Source organism: Cibotium barometz, chromosome 29 (genome assembly GCF_041138505.1).
Source record: "Cibotium barometz isolate CiBa-2024 chromosome 29, ASM4113850v1, whole genome shotgun sequence".
Lineage (NCBI taxonomy): Eukaryota > Viridiplantae > Streptophyta > Polypodiopsida > Cyatheales > Cibotiaceae > Cibotium > Cibotium barometz.
The window spans coordinates 49,609,963-49,633,013 of record NC_141074.1 but is presented as its reverse complement, the minus strand read 5'-3'; the positions used below and the strand labels follow the sequence as shown (position 1 = coordinate 49,633,013).

The 23,051-nt window shown below is 47.3% G+C and overlaps 1 protein-coding gene across 1 annotated transcript in view; it reads right to left on the bottom strand.

Moving 5' to 3' along the window:
* Positions 1-997: 997 nt before the first annotated feature.
* Positions 998-23,051, bottom strand: part of LOC147622306 (ubiquitin carboxyl-terminal hydrolase 2-like) — a 34,246-nt gene continuing 12,192 nt past the window's right edge. Inside the window, exon 2 of the mRNA XM_086823408.1 lies at positions 998-1,946. Coding sequence (XP_086679534.1) covers positions 1,688-1,946 — 259 coding nt within the window. The 3' untranslated portion in view covers positions 998-1,687. The remainder of the gene's footprint in view (positions 1,947-23,051) is intronic.

The following is a 23,051-nucleotide window of genomic DNA, read 5'->3' as shown; positions in this document are numbered from 1 at the left end:
CAGTTTACTCAGTAGAGCGGTGAGACCCGATCACGTGTCCATGTAGGCCATCGTAGACTAGGTTGTTCATGTTGCTGCACCTATCGACCGCCACCATAATCCATGGTTGTGACCCAAAAGAAAGCTATGGAGGTCTAGGAGTCACTTTATTGGCTATCTGCTACCTCAGCAATACCTCTCTATGGCAACTAGGCTCCAATAAATACATGCCTAGACATCTCTAGTCCTCATAGGGCATGCAAGCCTAATGTGTGAAAACAATGCTACAATGCACTGCGTGCCTCAGAAGTGTCTCAAGGAGGATCAACAAGGGGATGAATGATAATCTTCCATACGGAGATGTTTGTTGCAGCCTTGCAGATGTCGATGCCGCAAATGCTCAAAACAACAATAGATGAATTGTGCAAGATTAACATGTGCAAACAATGCCCTCAGGAGTGTCTCAAGGAAGGGGATGAATAAAAATCATCCACTTGTTTCTCAAGGACAGATCACAAGGGGATGAATGAGTAAGCATGAGATTTAGTGTCTGCGATTGTCAATTTGCTTGCTCCTTAGAACAGTAGGGAGGGTTCCATAAAAAAGAGGAGGATTTTTCCATTGAAAATACTTTTCAGCAATGATAAATGAAATTACGCAAGGTTATTAAAGAGTAAACAGAGGCTTCAGATTAAAATGTGAACCAAAGTTGCCACATGGTACCCAGATGATGGTTCCTAGAATGCAAAACCATGGGCAATCACGCATGAACGGACCAAGCACGGTGAGATACACATGCATTTGGCCCAAAAAATTCTTGAAGCTGATGAAAGGGACTGCCTTCAAGGTCTAGCACACATAAAGTGGCAAGCCTATCATATGACCAACTCCTACTTCACCCTGTATCTTTGGGCACTTGTTTGCTTGGTTGTGCAAGCACAGATGCTCAACCCCAGCCCAAACAAATACAAACCCACCTCAACTTTGCTCGCCCATGCTGAGGAAAGACCATGTCCAGTACACAAAGTGTGCTTAAATATCATGCTACATCTACGAATAACATTAACTTGACAATAGTCTGCTGACTGTGAGCATGCTATGGCTTGGGCAATCATTTACCTCAAGCAATGCAATACACAACCGAGTGCATAAATGATGCAAATACACAAACACAATTACTGTGTCATTCATGTTATAGCCCCTGATTGGCATAAAAAGCCAGCTCCAATGGGCCCAAAACCCATCACAGCTCAATAAATTATTTAGTCAATGAAAAGCATGTGGATGCCACAAGCATAAATCAGTGCAAGGGCCTCCTCCGGTGATACTTCAAAGTGTATGATTTGTTTAACATTGTCCCGAGCCACTTGGTTCTCGAGTGCAATGTCCAACCAGCTATACAGCTTTCGTGATCAAAATTTTCCCCACATGAATGAAACTATAGTGTTTCTCCGTATGCTTTTTAATATCAAATCCAGCATGATAAATTGCCATGCTGAAACGAAACTTTCCATGCATCAGCTTCCTTGTGCTGATGATTCTCACATCATGTAAAAGCTGGCTCAAGAGCTTTCTGGTAATAGCCCATTCCAGAGCAAAGAAATTCAAAATGAATGTATAGAGAAACAATATAGTGAAAACAGTAGCACAGGAGTTAACACCCATCTCTGGCTCAAATGCAGTACATGACCTGATATGTGCATGTAAGTCAGCTCTCTTCCTTCAATTTACACTTCTCATAGAAAAGAAGATAAGCTTCACTGTTAAGGACGGCTTGCAGTGTAGCTTTGCGGACACTTGAGTCACTTACATAATACCAGAAGTCCTTATTGCCATGGTCCATGGACTCACGTGTTTCCTCCAGACATGGTCCCCTTACATATGCTATATAATGGCCGCCCCTCATAGTGCCTCCATGCTCAACTACACCCACCAGTTGATACACACAGTTGTCCAAATCAACGCACCTGCACATCCAGTTATAGAAAAAGACGAGAGAGGAACTATTAGGCAATGGCGTATGAAAGACACTTCAAGTTATTATCAAACAAAATTTTTTTCCCCGGGAAAAGGGTCCTTCTATTAGTCATATGAAAAACCAGCCAGTAGACCGAAATACAGTGACAACCTCTAAAAGAGGATAAAGCCCAGGGGAGGATAGGCCCCTCCATGGCTGGCATTCTCAGAGGGAAACTACCTCATACAAGAGGGGAGGGGAGGAGAGGCTGGGGGGGGGGGGGGGGGGCACGCGCAACTCTGACAAGTGCCAGCCTCTCTCTGATGGAGAGCCAGGGGTGGGGATTGACTCTATCCTGCAGTGTGTGAGCCAGAGGGCCTGGCCAGCAGCTGTCTCATAGTGGAGGGCGGGCCCTGGTGGTGAATAGCCGAAGAATCCTCTGCCATACCTGCTGCGCTTTGGGGTCCCAAAGGCAGTGTCGCTGCAACTCCTACAGGTGGCTGCATCTAATGCACTGCGCTGGACAACCCCCAATAGCCAGCCACATGCCCACTACTAAACTCCTATGAGCCCCCTGCCAGAGAAACAAAGTGACCTTTCCAAGGTGGAAGCTATCCTTCCAATAGTCTCTGAGGAAGCTAGGCGAGATGTCTTGGGAGGACCCATGATCTGCTGAAGTGGGTGTACCATCAATCTCATGCTTCTGTATCCGACGGCCTAGCCTCACCGAATAGTGAAAAAAGGGGGTGGTGGGGCTCTCAGGGCTAAACGCCTCACTGGGGTCCCAACCAATCCGCATCAAGGGTCAGCTCTCCCAAAGCCAGAGTCTCCAGGACCTGTCTCGGGCTACCTACGACAGAGGGGGTTCGATGTGCCACCAGTGCTCATGGAAGCCAATGATCCGGACCCTCTGAAGTGAGCCACCACTTAATTCCTTTGTTGGGGACACAGAACCGCCGCCGCCACCCAGCTCCTGGTGGTCATTGCCTGGCTTGTTCTGCCCCCCTACGCCAGCTTCATCTATGCCAGCCATGGCTACGTTTCAATCAGATCTGTGGCTGCGTTTTTGGGGATCCTGCTCTTCTGCACCTCTGTGAAACCCCTTGTATCTCTGCCATCGACGCCCTCTAATGCCTGCTCTAGCTCACCATGAGCCGACCTGCAGAGCCTTTTCCCACCTACTTCCAGCCTTTGTACGCTCTGCATAAAACTTCAAAATGGATCGGGCCACCTCATCAAGCATCCATCTTATGGACAAGTCCTCAGGACTTGGGTTTCCAACATGGCAGACCAACATGCACTTACTCTTGATGCGGGAAGGACTGTGGGAGATTGTCTCTGACAATGGGAATGTCCTCCAGCTGAGGGATCAGAGTTGAAAACTTGGAGGCAACGCCATCAACAGGCAATCGCCATCATCAGCCTCGGACTTGCAGATTCACTCATGCATCATGTCGACTTCAAATCAACCAACTAAATCTAGAGCAAGTTAGACGTTATCTTTGGAAACAAAATCACTAATTTCAAAGTATTTTTGAAGCTTAAATTTTATGATCTGAAGATGGAAAACAGTGTAGAATTAAGTGACCATCTTGCATAGTTCTACTCATTAGTTCAGCAGCTCACTAGCTTGAAGTGTGAGCCTAATGATGAAGATAAAATGGTTGTTCTTACAAAAAGTATGCAAGACGTTACTCTATTCTAGCTTCAATGACATTTGTGGACATGGTAGCATTGCTTATAGAAAAAGACCGGAGAATCAAAGATGGCCAAGCATCTAGCAGCAGCCTCACGGATGATAAGGTCTTTGCTGGAGCACAGAACTGGAGATCCAACAAAAAAATAGTGCAGATACTGTCAACATTTGGGACACAAGAAGTCACAATGCTTTAAAATCTTGAGAAAGAGCAGGAGAAGCACCATGCAAATCTGATAGCTGAAGAAGAGGAGCCAATTGAAGAAATCAACACAGCAAAGTTTTCCTCAACAACAAGGAAGACTATGATTGGGCTTTTAAGCCCTCCTTTTAATGGTGTGTGAGTTTTGTTGGATTCTCTGCCCGGGAAGTGCTGACCTCACTACCTCGGTCCAAAACCCTGACTAGAGAGACTCTGTGACCATGGCACGGGAGGTGACACACAGTGAGCCTTGCTCTGAGGCAGCATGGATGGGGTAGGTGGTAGCATCTTTTCTTGTGTACCACGTTCGCTCCAAGGGGTTGGGGGTGGTTGGGGGGGTTTGTTGGGTATTTGAAGTTTGTGTGTGTATCTCTCGTATACATGTACCCCCATTTCTGTACCCACTTGTGTCCATGTGTGAACAGCCCTTGTAAGTGTGTAAATACTCACTTATGTATGTGTCACGTGCACCCTGCACTAGAGTGCTATGTGACACACTACCTCTACATCAGTGCAACATTCATTCAGTAGGAATACCTTTTTTGTTGTATGCCATGACCCCATTGTGAGCCCCAGTCCAAGACATGTCAGGCACGAGCTACATAGGCCAGTCTCCACAGCCATAGAGAGTCTGCATTTGTCAATCCTCTTATCCACATGGAGAATTCATCAGATGGGTTCGTGTAGATGTCAACCTTAGCTTTAGACAGTGCATTAGCAAGCATGTAGAAGCTTAGATGCATGTTATGCAAGCCTATGGGCCAGCCAAAGGCCAGGCTCCAGCCCATGTCACGTTTCCGACGAAGCGGTCACTTGGTGGCAGCATTGGTTGAGTCTACATGTAGACCAGATCACACAGGCTCCACAGTATGTATGGTACACCTTCGTGTCTGATCTCAAAAAACAGTTTCCAATACATGACCAACCTTGAGGATGAGTTTTACAGACTCCTAAAATGGGTCACCCTTGCTAACATACTCCAACAAAGTTGTTACGTCAACCCAGCAATTAGGTATATCCGAGGAGGATAAATTGAAACATTTTATTTGAGGTTTGGATACTAACTTTAGGTTTACTGTACGTAATTTCGAGCCACAATCCTGCTCTCGCTCTCGCTCAGAATCAAGAAATGACGCTAAACGGAGGTAAACCCACGCATATCAGGCTAGCTCCACACCCCAACAGTCATCATCTCAGGGAGGGAAGGGAGCTCAAAATAGCAAAGACAACAAGAAAGATTCCCAAAGCACCTCAAGAGGCGAGAAGGATAAAAACTTCACGCCAAGAAAACACCCGAGGAAAAGGCCAAGGACGACATCACTCGTGGATATCTCCAACTAGGAGAGCAAACGCGGTATAAGGAGGAGAACAGATATTTCTTATGCCACACCATGGGGCATGGTAAGAAAGATTGTACCAAGTGGCTAGCTCTACAAGCCTCCAAGACCTCTGCCTCCTCAGTAGCCACCCCTACAGTTACATCTACACCTCCCATATCGACCACCAACACCATCCAACTCTAACCCACCTTAAATGCAATGCCCACAGTGGTATTTGATGATAAGCAGGAGGGTGAGGGTGAGGGTGAGGGTGAGGGTGAGGGTGAGGGTGAGGGTGAGGTTGAGGAGCAAAAGAAAGCCCTCATTCGTGCTTATGGCACAGCAAAGGGACAACAATTCATTGTCTTCTTCGATATGGGCAGCTCTAAGGTTGCTCTAAGATTGCCATTTCTTCTCAGTTGGCTAAGAAGATGAGTTGTACACTTGTACCCCATTATCTGGACGTAGACGGGTTCACACTCACTCTCACATCTCTCATAAGGCTCAACAGTTTGAATTCATGGTTCAAAAGGCCACATTTCAGCGAGACTTCATCATCTCACCTCTTTTGGGATGTGATATGATTCTTGGCATTCACTGGTTTAGGGATTATGCGCCCATTCCTGATTGTAGGCACGACACTTTCACTATTGTTGATGGTGTTCCTAGCTTGTCTTGATTCGCGAGAATAGGAGCATTCCAAGGATTCCACTCATCTCACACATCCAAGCCCAACAAGCTATCAGAAAAGGAGCCAAGCGCGCTTTGATTTATGTCTGTAGCCAATAGTCTGCTGTTCAATTAGCAACCCCTTTGAAGGAAAAGCTAGATGGTCTCCTAGCACAGTTTCAGCACTCATGCTAAAGGATGATCTTCCACCCCAGCTCCCACCCAATCGTCCTGAGGATCGTCGCATTGAGTTGGTCCCCGAGACAGAACTGAGTTCCCCTATCACCTTTCTAAGACATCGGAGGGCGAACTGGAGCAGCAGCTTTCCCAATTACTGCGAGCTGGATTTATTTGGCCCTCATCCTCGCCCTTTGTTGCACCTAGCTTGTTTGTGCAGAAGAAAGACAAATCCGCACAATTATGCATGGACTACAGGGCTCTTAATAAGCTCACAGTGAAGAACAAGTTCCCAATGTCTACGATTGAGTATATCCTTGAGGGACTCAATGGTGCAAAGTGCTTTTCGAAGATAGACCTCAAAAGTGGCTATCACATTCAGATCTTTACAGCTGACATTCCAAAAACAACCTTCAGGACTGAACGTGGCTCCTACTACGAGTTTGTGGTGATGCCATTCGGCTTCACCAATGCACCGGCGACATTTAACAAGATGATGTCTTGGGTTTTTGTGGAGCTCATAGAAAAGTGTGTATTCATCTTTTTAGATAATATACTCATCTTTTCTACTACTACTGAACAGCATGCACAGGATGTTGAAAAGGTCTTGCAACTTTTGCGAGACAATGCACTCGACATCAATGCAAAAAAGAGTGAATTTGGTGTAGAAGAAATTCATTAACTAGGATATGTTATCAATGCAGACGAGATTAGCCTCAACCCTAAAAAAGTAAGGGCAATTCTCGAATGGGATGTTCCCAAAAATGTTTGGGAGATCCGCTCTTTTGTAGGTCTTTGCCAAGCATACAGTTCACATATGGACAAATTTTGCCAACCTTGCAGCACCTCTTACAGATCTCTCCTCAAGGATGTGAAGACGCGTCAACAGAAGGTGTCCGTCTCACGGGCAAAGCACTGCAGGTATTTCATGCAATGAAGAAAGTTGCCTCCAAGTCTCTAGTTCTCAAATTGGCTTCATGGGATGATCCTTTCAAGGTGATTACCGATGCCAGCAATTTAGCCATAGGAGTTGTCCTCCGAAAGGAAGGGTGCCCAGTGGCTTATTATAGCCAGAAATAAAATGATGCAGAAAAGAACTATTTTGAGTATGACAACAAGGAGTTATTGGGGTGATGATAGCTCTTAAGCATTGCAAACATTTCCTTTACACGAGAGGTTTCACAATTAAGACAAATCATCAAACACTTAAATGGTTTCAAACCATGCCTAGTGCCCAATGGAGTGACAAACGAGCCAAATGGAGTCAGATATTCCAACAGTTTGGAGGTATGATTGAATGCATTATTGGCTCAAATAACCCCGTTGTCAATGCTCTAAGTCGTAAAGGCACAATTCAAAATTTCCAAGAGTCCATTGTGCTTAAAATACATAGAAAAGATCCCGACAATATGAAGGCACAATACGAGGATTCTTTGGAGTTTGGGACTCAGTATGGATTGGCCCTGCAGTCAAAACTAGGTCACTATACCATCCATGGTGTCTGGTTATTTTACAAGAACCGGCTATACATACTTAGAGAAAAGTGAGAGACACTTCTTCATGATGCCCATGACTCTCTCATCAGAGGTCATCGAGGTATCAACAATACATTGGAGAAGCTTGAGTGATCATTCTATTGGCCTAAAATGAGATGGGATGTCTGAGTCGTCCTCAACGTCCATGTATTCTGCCTCCTTAAGGCTTAGTCCTGACTCTTGAGTCATGACTCATTTTGTATCTACTTAATTATTAATACAATCAACCGTGAACGCCTTCACTCTTTGATTGGCGTATTTTGTTAATATAACTCAAAAGCTTACCATTTTAGTGTAAATTTGTGCTCATTTTAATGTACTTCCAAAGTAGAATAAGTGTAGAGTAGAATTTTTTTTTTTTTAAAGTATTTTTGGAGTGTCGTTCCCTCCCCCGTCCCCGTCCCTTGTGACTATGAGTGAGAGTGTATTTAGGGTTTTCTACCTTTTCCAGAAGGCAACCCATGGCTGCAAGGATTCATGTACCTTTTTGTACCATATGATATAATGAATTTCCAGCTCTCTCTCTCTCTCTACTCTCCCTTCTGTTTGCATTTTTGCATCAGCACATTCTAGATGGTGTATAGGGCTGAAAGAAGACTCAGAGAGCTTCCGCATGTAACACTGACATTTCCTATTGCACATCCATTTTAAGTCGGTACTTCAATGCTCCTAAGGGGCCACATTGGAGTTCAGCAAGATGAGGGTTGTTCGCTATCTAGAGGGTACCTATATGTTTGGACTTCACTACAGTCGTGGGATCACCCTGCGTGGTTACACGGACTCTAATTGGGCCGATGATATCGATTCCCGATGTTCTCAAGGTGGTGGATCTGCCCCTTTCTCTTGGTCTAGCAAGAAGCAAGATACCATTGCAGGTTCTTCCGCCGAGGCCGAGGAGGGAATCTCGCAAGTCAAGCACCAGTATTTTTGGCTTCTTACTCTCGTAGACAGTTATTTGGTAAATGAGCCCTCTATGAATAATGACGCCACCACTAAAGCTATGTATCTTCATCAGCTTCTTGCAGAAATGCGTGTTACCATTGACACCGCTTCTACCATTTTCGTCAACAGTCAGAGTGCGATTTCCCTTGTTGGCAATCCTATTTTTTCTAACCATACCAAGCATGTGGGTGTCCATTTTTATTTTACCAAGAAACAGGTTGAGCTTGGTACCATTAGGCTCCAGTACATTCCTACAGCGGACAACCATGCCGACATCCTTACAAAGTCCGTCAACCGGCCCATCCTCGAGCATCTTCACGAACGGATCGGCATCGGTCCTCCACCATCACCCTCCATGTATTGAGAGGGGGACCATCCTCTCCTTTCAAATTTTTATCATTGTTGTATCGAGCGCATGAGTAAGTGAAAACCCCATGAGGACACAGCTCATGTGAAAACCCACTGCATTGCATTTACCATCTTGCATTCCTTTTGCATAGCATTCTGTTTTTTGTGTTTGGGGCGCATGTGTGAATGAAAACCCAAAAATGGGCATTCATGCATGTGAAAACCTCTTGCATTGTGGCATTGATCCAGTACTACCCGAACTCAAAAGATTCTACACGTGTCAAAGGGGCACATGATCTACACCCTCGACAAACCAAAGCCACATTCCTCTTCATGTTCCTCTTCAACCCCTTTTTTCATCTTCTCTTATGGTCCCCTTTTGGCCTGAGAGGGGGTGTGTGAAAATATGCCCAACTTGCTATTTTATCCAGCCCAAAAGGGTCTTTTTTTGGAATTTATTTATCTTTGCTGCTGGCTGACAGCTCTCCCTGGCCGACCAGCAGCCCTACAGCATATATATAAGAAACTCATCATAATTCAGCAATACAATACAAGAGCATCATTGCTTCAAATCTGCTGCAGCCGGTGCTTCTTCATCTACAGGCAGCGCATCATTCCATATCTGCTGCTGCTGGTGTTTCTTCATCTGCAGGCTGCACATCATTTAATACCTTCTGCTGCTGCCGATGCTGCATCCTCTACAGGCTCCATCTTACTCCATACCTACAGCTACTGTCGGCCACGCTCTCTGGACCAGCTGCGCTTGTTCTCAGGAGTTGTACTTCACCTCTGCAGCAGCCTTCGTCTACAGTACATCAGCGTTTTATATCTACATCATATCATTGGGACAGAAGCCCTCTCTGCTACTCATCATTGGGACAGCAGCCCTCTCTGCTACAGTAGAGCGTTCCAGCATTTTCACCTCAGCTCCTACTACCTCGGGATCGCGCCCCTCCGCGCCCTCATCCACCATCACTGGGACAGCAGCCCTCTCTGCTCCTTTACCTTGACATCGGGACAGCAGCCCTCTCTGCTCATTTCTTCGGGACAGCAGCCTACCATCTGCTTTGGATTGTGGCCTTCTCCACCCTCAGCATCAGCATGGGACAGCAGCCCTCTCTGCTCCTTCAGAGTCTCACACCAAGCTCTTGTACTGGATTTCATGATTCATCATATATACACTCACTCATTTTATGTTGTGTTGATTTGCGTTGCGTGTCACCTGCATCCCGCACTTGGATGCCACGTAGACATTTCTGTACAGAAGGTGCAAGACCTGGGATGGTGAACTGGTCCCATGTGAGCCCAATCCGGGACGAGTCAGCCAGGGATCCATCTCAATTGTCCGAGGTCAAGTGTGCATTGTCCTGCACAGGAGTCTAAGGTCAGGTGTGCACTGTCCTGCACATGAAACAGTGCCAGTCCGCGTTGTGAGTCTCCCTCTAGAATGATGTCAGTGATTCTGTGTATTTGGTATGGTACTGGATGCCAGATCATTGAGTAGTTAGTGTTTAGGACAAGGGGCCAGTGTCATGTGCACAGTGTGTATCTACCGTGTCGAAACTCGAATCCTACAAACAAACGAACAAACACACAAGCAAGGGGGTGCAGGCCTGACTCACCTCCCAACCATGACAGCCGTGGGCAAGCCCACAGTCTTGGCTGTCCCCACCGAGCCACGAGTTGAGCTAACTAGGATGACGTACCGACCAATCTCCTCCTCGCGACGTCCCATACCGCCACGAAGCTGCCCTCACGGGCCTCGAGATTGCTGCCGGCCTCGGCTGCGTAAAGCAGGTGCACGTCTGCACTAGATCCAGGCTCCAAGACCATAGAGCTCTCACAAGCTCGCGAGACTCTCTATATCCAAATAACTAACCTTGGGCACCCTTTTATAGACTCTTGGCCGGTCATCGGGCATCCACACTTGGGCGCCCGCCCGTCCATACTTGGGTGCCCGTCCGTTAGTATTTCCCTAACTCGGCTCGTCAATCAGCCTGCCTAGTTCCAAGCTTCCCCAAGCCTCGAAACTAGCCTTGCATGCGTATAGCACACGGTAGATACACACTGTGCACATGACATACTCCCCTTCCTCTAAGAGCTCACTCCTGAGCTCACTAAAAAGCTAGGGTAATCTCTCTGAAGAGTAGTCAATGTCTCCCATGTAGCGTCCTCCTCAACACGATCCTTCTAATTGTTAGAGTTTTTAAAAAAAAACCCTCTCTAAGATTTAAAAGTGTTTATTTTATTTTTTTAAGAACTTAGAATATATATATCCATATATATATATATATATATATATTAGGATTGACCTCCTCCCAGGCTCGGAACCCCCGAGCAAGTTTCCGTATCGCCTTTCCAAGGCCAACTCCAAGAATTGTTGCAATTTGGCTTCATCCGCCCCAGCGTGTCGCCATTTGCAGCACCGATCTTATTTGTCAAGAAAAAGGATGGGTCTTCCCGATTGTGTGTCGATTATCGTGCACTCAACAAGCTGACTATCAAGAGCAGATTCCCAATGCCTCGAATTGACTATATTCTCGAGAGGTTGAATGGAGCAAAGGTGTTCTCGAAACTGGATTTAAAGAGTGGGTACCACCAGGTGCGGATTGTGGAGGGGGACATCCCCAATACAGCCTTCCGTACGGAACGCGTCCACTATGAATTTGTGGTCATGCCATTTGGCTTGACGAACGCCCCAGCTACATTTAACCGCATGATGATGCGTGTTTTCCGGGATTTGATTGGAAAGTGTGTGTTCATATTTCTGGACGACATACTAATATTTTCAACTACGGTTGAGCAGCATGACGTTGATGTGGAGAAAGTCCTTCAGTTGCTGGACGGAATTTTATATGTTCCAAGTGCATTACTTGGGATATATAATTAGTGCTGAAGGCATTCGACTTGATTCGGCTAAGGTGGCCGAGATTGTCAACTGGGAAGTACCTCAAACAGCCTATGACGTTAGATCTTTTGTGGGTATATGCCAGGCATACTCCACTCACATCGACAAGTTTTCTGACCTCTCGGCAGATCTCACCAATCTACTAAAGGGAGTGAAGACAAGAAGGCAAAAGATTTGAATGACTCCACGAGCGTTGGAGGCATTCCAGAACCTCAAGGTGGCTTTGTCAGAAGCGCCTTGTTTAGCACTTGCCTCGTGGGACGACCCATTTCAGGTGATCACCGATGCAAGTAACATCGCAATTGGAGGTGTTTTACAACAGAATGGTCATCCAGTAGCTTACATGTCTCGTAAGTTACTGCCCGCCGAGAAGAACTACTCAGTTTATGATCATGAACTCCTAGCAATGATACAAGCCTTGAAACATTGGAAACATTTCCTGTATGGCCGTGACTTCGAGGTTCGCACTCACCATCAGGCATTACGCTAGAGTCAGACAGTGCCAAGTGCACAGTGGAGTGATCGACAACACCGCTGGAGTCAGATATTCTAGCAGTTCGGTGGTATGATTGAGTACCTTCCAGGAAAGGCCAATCCAGTGGCCGACGCTTTGAGCAAGAAGGGACAAGTGTCTACGATTCAGACCACTGGACTTGATCTTGTTGGTACAGGACTAAAGGACATGAAGCACACGTACGCGAATTCCGAGGAATTCGGTACACAGTGGGAACACGCATTGGATGCCACAGGACCATGCCGCTTTCTGATACGCGATGGTTGGCTTTTCTACAAAGGCCGATTGTGTGTCATGAAATCGTTCAGGACAGCTCTTCTCCATGATGCCCATGACACCATTACAGGTGGTCATAGGGACATGAATTCGACTCTGGAAAAATTGGAACGGCAATACTATTGGCCAAAGATGAGACGTGATGTGTTTACATATGAGAACGCTGTGACATTTGTCAAAAGGTGAAAGCTCCTCGTGGAAAGAAGATAGGGTTGTTATTGCCCTTGCCAATTCCTGAGGGTCCTTTCCAAGACATTTCCATGGACTTTGTCACGAATCTGCCTCCCAGTCCGAGTAAGCGCAATACGCAGTGCTTAACTATTGTTGATAGGTTCAGCAAATTTGTTATGCTTATTCCTTGCAGGGCCAATGTGACTGCCGAGGATGTTGCCCAATTGTTCATTTGGCATTGGTACCCAATTGGCGGGATTCCTAAAACCATAGTGTCAGACTGAGATGCCAAGTTGACCAGTCATTTTTGGAGGGCATTGTTTGATAATTTTGGTACTAAGTTGAATTTTTCAAGTGCATTCCACCCACAGACAGATCTACAACCAGTTGGCCTTTGATGTGCTGAAGTGTTATGTCCACGATCAGCAAGGTAAGTGGGAATCGTATTTGCCTTTAGTTCAAGCTGTTTTGAATGACTCTTTTTCTTCAGCTATTGGCAAGACTCCATATGAGGCAGCATTTGGAAGACCTTTCCAGTCGTTGTTGACCAGGACTTCGTCTTCAGTACCAAAGGCGAACAGAGTGACGGAGTCTTACCATGAGATTTTAGAGTCAGTAAAAGACAGATTGGCTAAAGCGCAAGAGGCCTGCACTCAACAGGCCAATAAAGACCGAAGGGATATGAAGTTTTCGGAAGGGGATTGGGTTTATCTTCGGATTATGAAGCAAAGACTAAAACAGGTGGACAAGCGATGCCCAAAGTTGTCTTTCAAGAGCTTCGGACCTTTTTCCATCCGGAAAAAGATTAATGAGGTGTCTATGCAATTAAACTACCTCGAGTTGGACTACGCACGATGTATTTCATGTCAGTTGGTTAAAGCCATATGCAGGTCCAACCCCTTCAAAGGTCAAAGACGAAGCGGAACCAGACATTGTGGATGAAGCAGAAGTTATGGTTCCAAAACAGATCCTTCTGCACCGTTTCAAGCATGGCTCAGGCCGAAGACTATGACAGTTCCTCACGAAGTTTCAGGACCGAGAAACCCATGAAGCAGTATGGCTTGACAAAGAGCTTTTCGAAGACTATCCGGCATTATTGACGGATTATTTGGAGGCTATGCAGTTTCCGTCAAGTTAAGCAGAAGGGGATGTCACGTGCATCCCGCACTTGGATGCCACGTAGACATTTCCGTACACAAGGTGCAGGACCTGGGATGGTGAACTCGTCCCATGTGAGCCCAGTCCAAGACAAGTCAGCCAGGGATCCATCTCAGTTGTCCGAGGTCAGTTGTGCATTGTCCTGCACAGGAGTCTAAGGTCAGGTGTGCACTGTCCTGCACATGAAACAGTGCCAGTCCGCAATGTGAGTCTCCCTCTAGAATGATGTCAGTGATTCTGTGTATCTGGTACGGTACCGGATGCTAGATCACTGAGTAGTTAGTGTTTAGGACAAGGGGCCAGTCCATAGGGCTACCCCGGATCTTAGTGTGGGCATGGGAATGGTGTGAACCACCCCAATGAGGGCTAGGAAGGCCCAGGCTGAACCCACCAGCCATGGAAGGGCTGTAGGACAGCCCTAAGGCAAGAATAAGGCAAATTCCAGGAATTTACAGCCTTTACATGGCTGTAGGGCAAGTATGGGGCAGCCCATACAGGCTGCCCAGCCCTTGGGATGTGTGCAAAAGGCTTGCCCAGCCATTGGAATGCACGCGCATCACCTCCCAGCTAGCTAGGAATAAAACGCAACATTTATGAGATTTATTTTAGCATTTATTGCTGAATTTGCATAAGTTGTGGGACTTTTATGCTGGCCGCCTGGATGTATGTTGGCCGACTGCTCATGAGGAGTAGTATAAAAGGCTTAGCCCACAATCCCATTCATTGATCTCATTATTCACCAAGAGCTCAAGCAAATCAAGGGCTAGACAAGCCAAGGGAATTGCTAAGCAAAGGGGTGGACTTCTGAAGGTCAAGGGGAGGGATTTCCCAGCCAAGAAAGGTCAAGAATTCTGTATTTTCTTTTCAGATTCACATCATTCTAATAAAGCAAATACACCATCCGTGGTGGGGGCATACAGAGGGTAATTGGGACCCAATACTGTGTCCTCTCCATCTCTCCCTTCTCTCTCTATTTTCTGCACATCTCGTTTCAGTTTGTGCGTTAATTTCCGTCGCGAAAAGAGTGCTGAATTTTGAGTATTGAAGTTACCGATTCTTCTCCAAAGCTTCCGCATATTACATTGCGTCCTTTTGCCCTCACAGATACATCTATGTGTCATGGCCCTGTGAAAATGGAACAGCACAAGTGTGGGCATGGTGGTTGCTGAGTCAAAATATTAAATGATTCACATGTGGGGTGCCCGGACAGAGATAATGATGTGTGGACATCCCTAGGTGTGAAGGGGGGAACTAAAACATTAATATTTTAATGTTTTATTGAAGGTTGCCCCTAGGCCTTAGTGGCCCCTAGGGAACTTTAATTATTATTAAAGTTCGGGCCCTAGGACGAGTTTGGAGAGGGGGCAACTCCACTTTTGGAGTGCATGCCTCTCTCTCTTCTCTCTCTCTCTCTAGCTTTTGGGCAATCGTGCAAGTCTAGGCGTGGAGGAGAGGAGAAGCAACGTGGGACTACTGTTTTCTGCTGCTGTTTTTCTGTGCAAACCAGCCGTACAGTCCACGTGTGCAGCCCGTACAGCCCTGTACGACTGCAAGTACAGTACGGCTGTCTTCTTTGCTGTGGGTTTCACTGCTGGTACAGGCGGCGCTGAGACAGGCTGAGCAGGTACAGGCTGAACTGTGGGCTCAGACAGAGGCTGTACTGCAGGGACAACCGTACGGACAGCAGGTACAGTTACTTGTACGACTGCTGACAGGTGGCTGTACTGCAGGTACAGAACTGTACAACAGGTACAGTCGAGTACAACAGGAGCAGGCGCACCAGTATCCTCAGGCGACAGCAGAAGCAGGCGCACCAGTACAGCAGGAGCAGGCACACCAGTACCCTTAGGCGACAGCAGAACTATCCGTACAGTTCTGTACGGACAGACTCTGACAAGTGTGCAGAAGCTGTACGGATTGGTACAGTACAGACTTTCAGGTCTGTACAGTCAGGTACAACACTGAAGTGGATGCAGATAGGAAGGTACAGACAAGTACACCCACACGTGTGAAGCAAAGTTGTTGAAACAAGTGTGCAAGTACAGACTGGTACAATTACTTCCTCCGGTGCAGATCCACGAGCTGATTTTGGTAAGCTCTGAATTTGTTCATCTATCTCTCTTTCTATTGCCTTATATCTGTTGCAGATTTGAGCTGTCTGGCCCCTTGTGAGAGGAGGGGTATGGCAGATTGAAAAGGGTGGAGACAGAGATTGAACAGTGACTGTATGTTTGTGCTAAGATGTTGAATCATGTGCATAAGATATGCCAAATGTATGCTCATGGCTGCCCTGCTAAATGGTCTTGGCTGATCAGAGGGAGGCACATAGTGTTGCTTTGAGACACAGATCTATGTGTGAATCCTCTATGCTAAGAGGTATTGTGGGCTGTCAGATTGGACATACATGTGTATTCTCTTGGCTGATTTTGTTGTACTCAGCCTTACATATTTTTGAAATTGAATAAAGAAATACCGCAAGGGGCGCCAAGCTTTGGGGCCAACAGGTGTCGTTTGATTTTCAGATTTGGGGCACTCTAGCTCCAATCAAATTTGTTTTCATATCTAGACTACAAGTGGACGGGTGACTGCTAGTCTACCGCACTTTGGTTTCTACCAGAGGCCGGTTTCAAGGTTCCGTCCCCGGGACCACTCATCAACTTTCAAAAGGGGGTGAGCTCGTGGTTGCCTCGAGGAAAGTCATCGCTGAAAAATTCAGCAAGCATGTCTGATATAGAAGATGAGTACTTTTATCATGAAGAGGAAGAGCAAGAGACCTCTCCTGAGAAGAATGTATCTGAGGATATTTTTGCAAGAGAACAGGCTGCAGATGTTGAGCAATATGAGGATGTAACACAGCCAGAAGATGTGCTTGGTAAAGAGGATGATGATGCTCGGTTTAAAGATCGTTTGGCTAGTGTTATGGATGTATTTATGCAGCTCACACAAAGTGAGAGGTTTGCTGAATTTATGAGATCCCGTACACAGCCCGAGAAGAAGAAGAAGAAGGTTCGTTCTAAGAACCTTCCTCAGGGTCATAGTGGTGCCATCCCACAGGATCCATCTTTTGGCCAGTTTCCGAACATGCAGCATGCTTATGGAGCAAACTCACAAAGTTCCTTCTTTGGACAGCCATCTATTCCTCAGCAGACTATGCATCCAGGTTATTTTGGTGGTGGCTCGGTGTTCCAATCTATGACTGGGGGTTATCCTCAGGGAGGCATGGGTATGCCAGGGCCTTTTGGAGCAAATTTTCAGCCTGGAATGCAGGGGAATATGTATGGTGGTATGCAGTCCGGTATGCAAGGAAATATGTTTGGGGGCATGCAACCTGGAATGCAAGCAAATATGTCACGTGCATCCCGCACTTGGATGCCACGTAGACATTCTGTACAGTAGGTGCAGGACCTGGGATGGCGAACTGGTCCCATGTGAGCCCAGTCCGGGACGAGTCAGCCAGGGATCCATCTCAGTCGTCCGAGGTCAGCTGTGCATTGTCCTGCACATGAGTCCAAGGTCAGGTGTGCACTGTCCTGCACATGAAACAGTGCCAGTCCGCGCTGTGAGTCTCCCTCTAGAATGATGTCAGTGGTTCTGGGTATCTGGTATGGTACCGGATGCCAGATCACTGAGTAGATTATGTTTAGGACAAGGGGCCAGCCCATAGGGCTACCCCGGATCTGAGTGTGGGCACGGGAATGGTGTAGAACCACCCCCAGGAAGGCCCAGGCTGAACCCACCAGCCATGGAGGGGCTGTAGGACAGCCCTAGGGCACAGATCAGGCAATCTCCAGGAGATTACAGCCTTTATATGGCTGTAGGGCATGTATGGGGCAGCCCATACAGGCTGCCCAGCCCATAGATTGTGGGCAAAGGCTATGCCCAGCCTTCTTGAAGCAAGCGCCTACCTCCCCAGCTTGCTAGGAAAATTATGCAGAATTTATTAGGATTTATTTGAGCATTTAATGCTGAATTTACTCAGTCGTGGGACATGGACTGTTTTTCAGCTGGCCGACTGCTCATGATGGGAAGTATAAGTAGGCCAGCCCATAATCCATGTTTCCATCTCATAATTCACCAAGAGCTCCAAGCAACCAAGGGCCAGGACAGCCAAGAACATTGCTAAAGCTAAGGGGTGAAGGACTGAAGGTCAAGGGCAGGTTTTCCAGCCAAGAAAAGGTCAAGTACTTTGTATTTGTTTCAGATTTACATCATTCTAATAAAGCAAATACACCATCCGTGGTGGGGGCCCTACAGAGGGTAATTGGGACCCAATACTGTGTCCTTCTCCATCTCCCCCTTCTCTCTCTATTTTTCTGCACATCGTCTTTCAGTTTGTGCGTTAATTCCGTCGCGAAAAGAGTGCTGTTTTTTCTGAGTTTTGAAGTACCGATCCTTCTCCGAAGCTTCCGCATATTACAGTGGTATCAGAGCCTACTTCAAGGACAAAGATTCAGCAAAGAAAACCAGAAAATTTTTCGCTCGTGTGGTTGGTTTTTAGACGCCGGTGGACTACCCCTTTCGGAGTGACTCCTGTCCCTTGAAGGACGGTTGGTTTTTAGCCTCCGGAAGCCTCCGGAAGTCTCCCACACAGATAGTGGATGGTCAGATTGCGTTCCGGAAAGGAACTGCATATTCCCGCTATGGCGAGCTTTGGCGACGAGAGAGAACCAGAACCATGGGACCAGAGTGCACCAGGCAGCCCAGCTCGGGCACCCGGCTTGAGTGTACAAGACATGTTCCAGCAGATGATGCGAGCAATCGCAGACCAGACTACCAAGTTGGATGAGCAGAAGGCGCGGATTTTGGCTCTGGAGGAGCGTTCTCGCTCTCCAGCGTCGCGTTTTCCATCTCCTCCTCCCTCTCCTTCCGTACCCCAGATACCAGATCCTCGTCACAGGGACCCTCTCGAGGGGTCACAGCCGCAGCCAAGCTCCTTGCTTGAGATGCAGATGCGTGCATTGGAGATTCGACAACGAGAAGACGAAGCCATGCGACGAGTGGAACACGAGCGTTACCTCCGAGCTTTGGACGCCAGATTGACACCGACGGCGCCCTCGAATCATTTTCCCGAGAAAATGAACTTCAGTAAGTATAATGGTAAACTCGATCCCACTACTCTGTATTCATGGTTACATCAATTTGAAGCTTACTTTGCCGCAGTTAGGAAATCAGATATTGACAAAGTGATCTTAGCCAGTTGGTATTTGGAAGGTGAGGCCATTCCTTGGTGGACTCAGTGGGCTCATGCCCACACCAGATCAGGTATGGCGGCTTATGGGTGGGACGAGTTCGTCCGTGACCTTAAGCAGCGGTTTTTACCGCCCCACTACCTTGAGCGACTCGAAGACGAGTTCAAGGGTGCGCGTCAGAATGCGCAACCAGTCCTTCAGTTTGCCAATAGAATTTCGACCTTGTGTCTGCAATTAGGCTTATCTGATAAGGACAAGAAAGGGCAGTTTTTGTATGGCCTGGACACGCACATCCAATGGGAGGTGCGTATGTTTAGACCAGCCACCTTTGAGGACGCACTCTCGCTTGCGCAGAGTGCAGAAATGAAACACAATGGTGGCAAGCCCAAGACTTCCCAGCCGGCTTCTCCCAAGGCTAACGCTTCGGGGGGCAAAAGCCAGAACCAGACGGGGTCTTCCCCAGGACAGAGCCCGGGAGCCTCTGGCTCCAAGAACTCGAACAATGCGTCTAAGCTTACTCCAGACCAGAAAGCGGAGGCAGGCAAGACAGGTGGCAAGTTGAGTGCTGAGGAACTTGCTCAGTACAGGAAGGAGGGTAGATGTTACTTTTGTCACACAAAAGGACATACTTCTCGGGAGTGTCCGAAGAAGCCTCCAAAGGCCGCCGCCGCCTCCACAGCTTCCGTGGTGAGCACAGCTCCCACACAGACCCCAGTGGCTACCCCTAGTTCTTCCACCCCCGGTGCTTCAGTTGGAGCAATTATTAGCCGGGAGCTAAGATAAGCAGAAGGGCGCCCATGACCAGGAGTATAAGCGCAACGAATTGCTCAAGTCCTTTGGCTACATAGGTGGCCAGAGAGTCGTTGTCTTGTTTGACAGCGGCAGCACGGAGGATGTGATCACGGAAGAGGCCGCTAGGCGTGCCCGTTTCGAGCTAACTCCGGTGGACAAACAAGTTGAGGGTTTTAGCACAGGTATGACAACGAGCGTCAAGTATGAAGCTCTAGGTGCTAAATTAGTGATTCAGGGCATAGAGTTTGTGCGTGACTTTATGGTTGCCCCTCTTGTAGGAGCAGACATAATTTTGGGTATCCAGTGGTTTCACAAGTTTCTTCCTGATGTCAAGTGGGACAAGCACACGTTCCAGATTGATCGGAATGTGTCAAACACCCCGGTGACCATTAAGTGTGAGCCGGGTATTCCAAACTTTCCGCTCATAAGCCACTTGCAGGCTAAGCGAGCAGTTAGGAAAGGCGCACAGTGTGCGATGATTTACATCCAGACAGCCCAAACGGTGGCCAGTGCTTCCGAGAAGTACTCGGTTCTCCATGAAAAGTTCCAGAAGATTTTTCTTCGGGACAGTCTCCCTCCCCAGCTTCCCCCGCCGTCCAGACCGGAGGATCACAAGATTGATCTCCTCCCAGGCTCGGAACCCCCGAGCAAGTTTCCGTATCGCCTTTCTAAGGCAATGGAATCGGAGTTGGACCGCCAACTCCAAGAATTGTTGCAAGCTGGCTTCATCCGTCCAAGCGTGTCGCCATTTGCAGCACCGATCTTATTTGTCAAGAAGAAAGATGGGTCTTCTCGGTTGTGTGTCGATTATCGTGCACTCAACAAGCTGACTATCAAGAGCAGATTCCCGATGCCTCGAATTGACTATATTCTCGAGAGGCTGAATGGAGCTAAGGTGTTCTCTAAATTGGATTTAAAGAGTGGGTACCACCAGGTTCGGATTGTTGAGGGGGACATCCCCAAGACAGCTTTCCGTACAGAACGGGCCCACTATGAATTTGTGGTCATGCCATTTGGTTTGACGAACGCCCCAGCTACATTTAACCGCATGATGATGCGTATTTTCCGGGAGTTGATTGGAGTGTGTGTGTTCATATTTCTGGACGACATACTCATATTTTCAGCTACAGTTGAGCAGCATGACATTGATGTGGAGAAAGTCCTCAAGTTGCTGGAAAGCAACGAGCTCTATATCAATGAAAAGAAGTCAGAATTTTATCTGTTCCAGGTACATTACTTGGGATATATAATCAGTGCCGAAGGCATTCGACGTGATCCGGCTAAAGTGGCCGAGATTGTTAACTGGGAAGTACCTCAGACTGCTTATGACATTAGATCATTTGTGGGTATATGCCAGGCATATTCCACCCACATTGACAAGTTTTCTGATCTCTCAGCAGACCTCACCGATCTGCTAAAGGGAGTGAAAACAAGGAGGCAAAAGATTCGAATGACTCCACGAGCGTTGGAGGCATTCCAGAACCTCAAGGTGGCTTTGTCAGAAGCGCCTTGTTTAGCCCTTGCCTCGTGGGACGAACCATTTCAGGTGATCACCGATGCGAGTAACATCGCAATTGGAGGTGTATTGCAACAGAATGGTCATCCAGTAGCTTACATGTCTCGTAAGTTACTGCCCGCCGAAAAGAATTACTCAGTCTATGATCGTGAACTCCTAGCAGTCATTCAGGCCTTGAAACATTGGAAACATTTCCTGTATGGCCGTGACTTCGAGGTTCGCACTGACCATCAGGCATTGCGCTGGATTTAGACGATGCCCAGTGCACAGTGGAGTGATCGACAACACCGCTGGAGTCGGATATTCCAGCAGTTCGGTGGAATGATTGAGTACCTTCCAGGAAAGGCCAATCCAGTGGCCGATGCTTTGAGCAGGAAGGGACAAGTATCTGCGATTCAGACCACTAGACTTGACCTTGTTGGTACAGGACTAGAAGACATGAAGCACACGTACGCGGATTCTGAGGAATTCGGTACACAGTGGGAACAGGCATTGGATGCCACAGGACCATGCCATTTTCTGATACGCGATGGTTGGCTTTACTACAAAGGCCGACTGTGTGTCATGAAATCATTCCGGGCAGCTCTTCTCCATGATGCCCATGACGCCATTACAGGTGGTCATAGGGGCATGAATTCGACTCTGGAGAAATTAGAACGGCAATACTATTGGCCAAAGATGAGGCGTGATGTGTTTACATATGTACAACGCTGTGACATTTGTCAAAAGGTGAAAGCTCCTCGTGGAAAGAAGATAGGGTTGTTAGAGCCTTTGCCAATTCCTGAGGGTCCTTTCCAAGACATTTCCATGGACTTTGTCACAAATCTGCCTCCCAGTCCGAGTAAGCGTAATACACAGTGTTTGACTATTGTTGACAGGTTCAGCAAATTTGTTATGCTTATTCCTTGCAGGGCCAATGTGACCGCCGAGGATGTTGCCCAGCTATTCATTCGGCATTGGTACCCGATTGGTGGGATTCCTAGGACCATAGTGTCAGACCGAGATGCCAAGTTTACCAGTCATTTTTGGAGGGCATTGTTTGATAATTTTGGTACTAAGTTGAATTTTTCCAATGCATTCCACCCACAGACAGATGGCCAGACAGAGATATACAACCAGTTGGCCTTTGATGTGCTGAAGTGTTATGTCCACGATCAGCAAGGTAAGTGGGAATCGTTTTTGCCTTTAGTTCAAGCTGTTTTGAATGACTCTTTTTCTTCAGCTATTGGCAGCACTCCATATGAGGCAGCGTTTGGAAGGCCTTTCCAGTCGTTGTTAACCAGGACTTCGTCTTCAGTACCGGAGGCGAACAGAGTGACGGAGTCTTACCAGGAGATCCTAGAGTCCGTTAAAGACAGATTGGCTAAAGCGCAAGAGGCCTACACTCGACAGGCCAATAAAGACCGAAGGGACATGAAGTTTTCGGAAGGAGATTGGGTATATCTGCGGATTATGAAGCAAAGATTGAAGCAGGTGGGCAAGCGATGCCCAAAGTTGTCTTCAGGAGCTTCGGACCATTCCCCATCCGGAAAAAGATTAATGAGGTGTCTATGCAGTTAAAGCTACCTCCGAGTTGGACTATGCACGATGTATTTCATGTCAGTTGGTTAAAGCCATATGCAGGTCCACCCCCTTCAGAGGTCAAAGACGAAGCGGAACCAGACATCATTGATGAAGCAGAAGTAATGGTTCCAGAACAGATC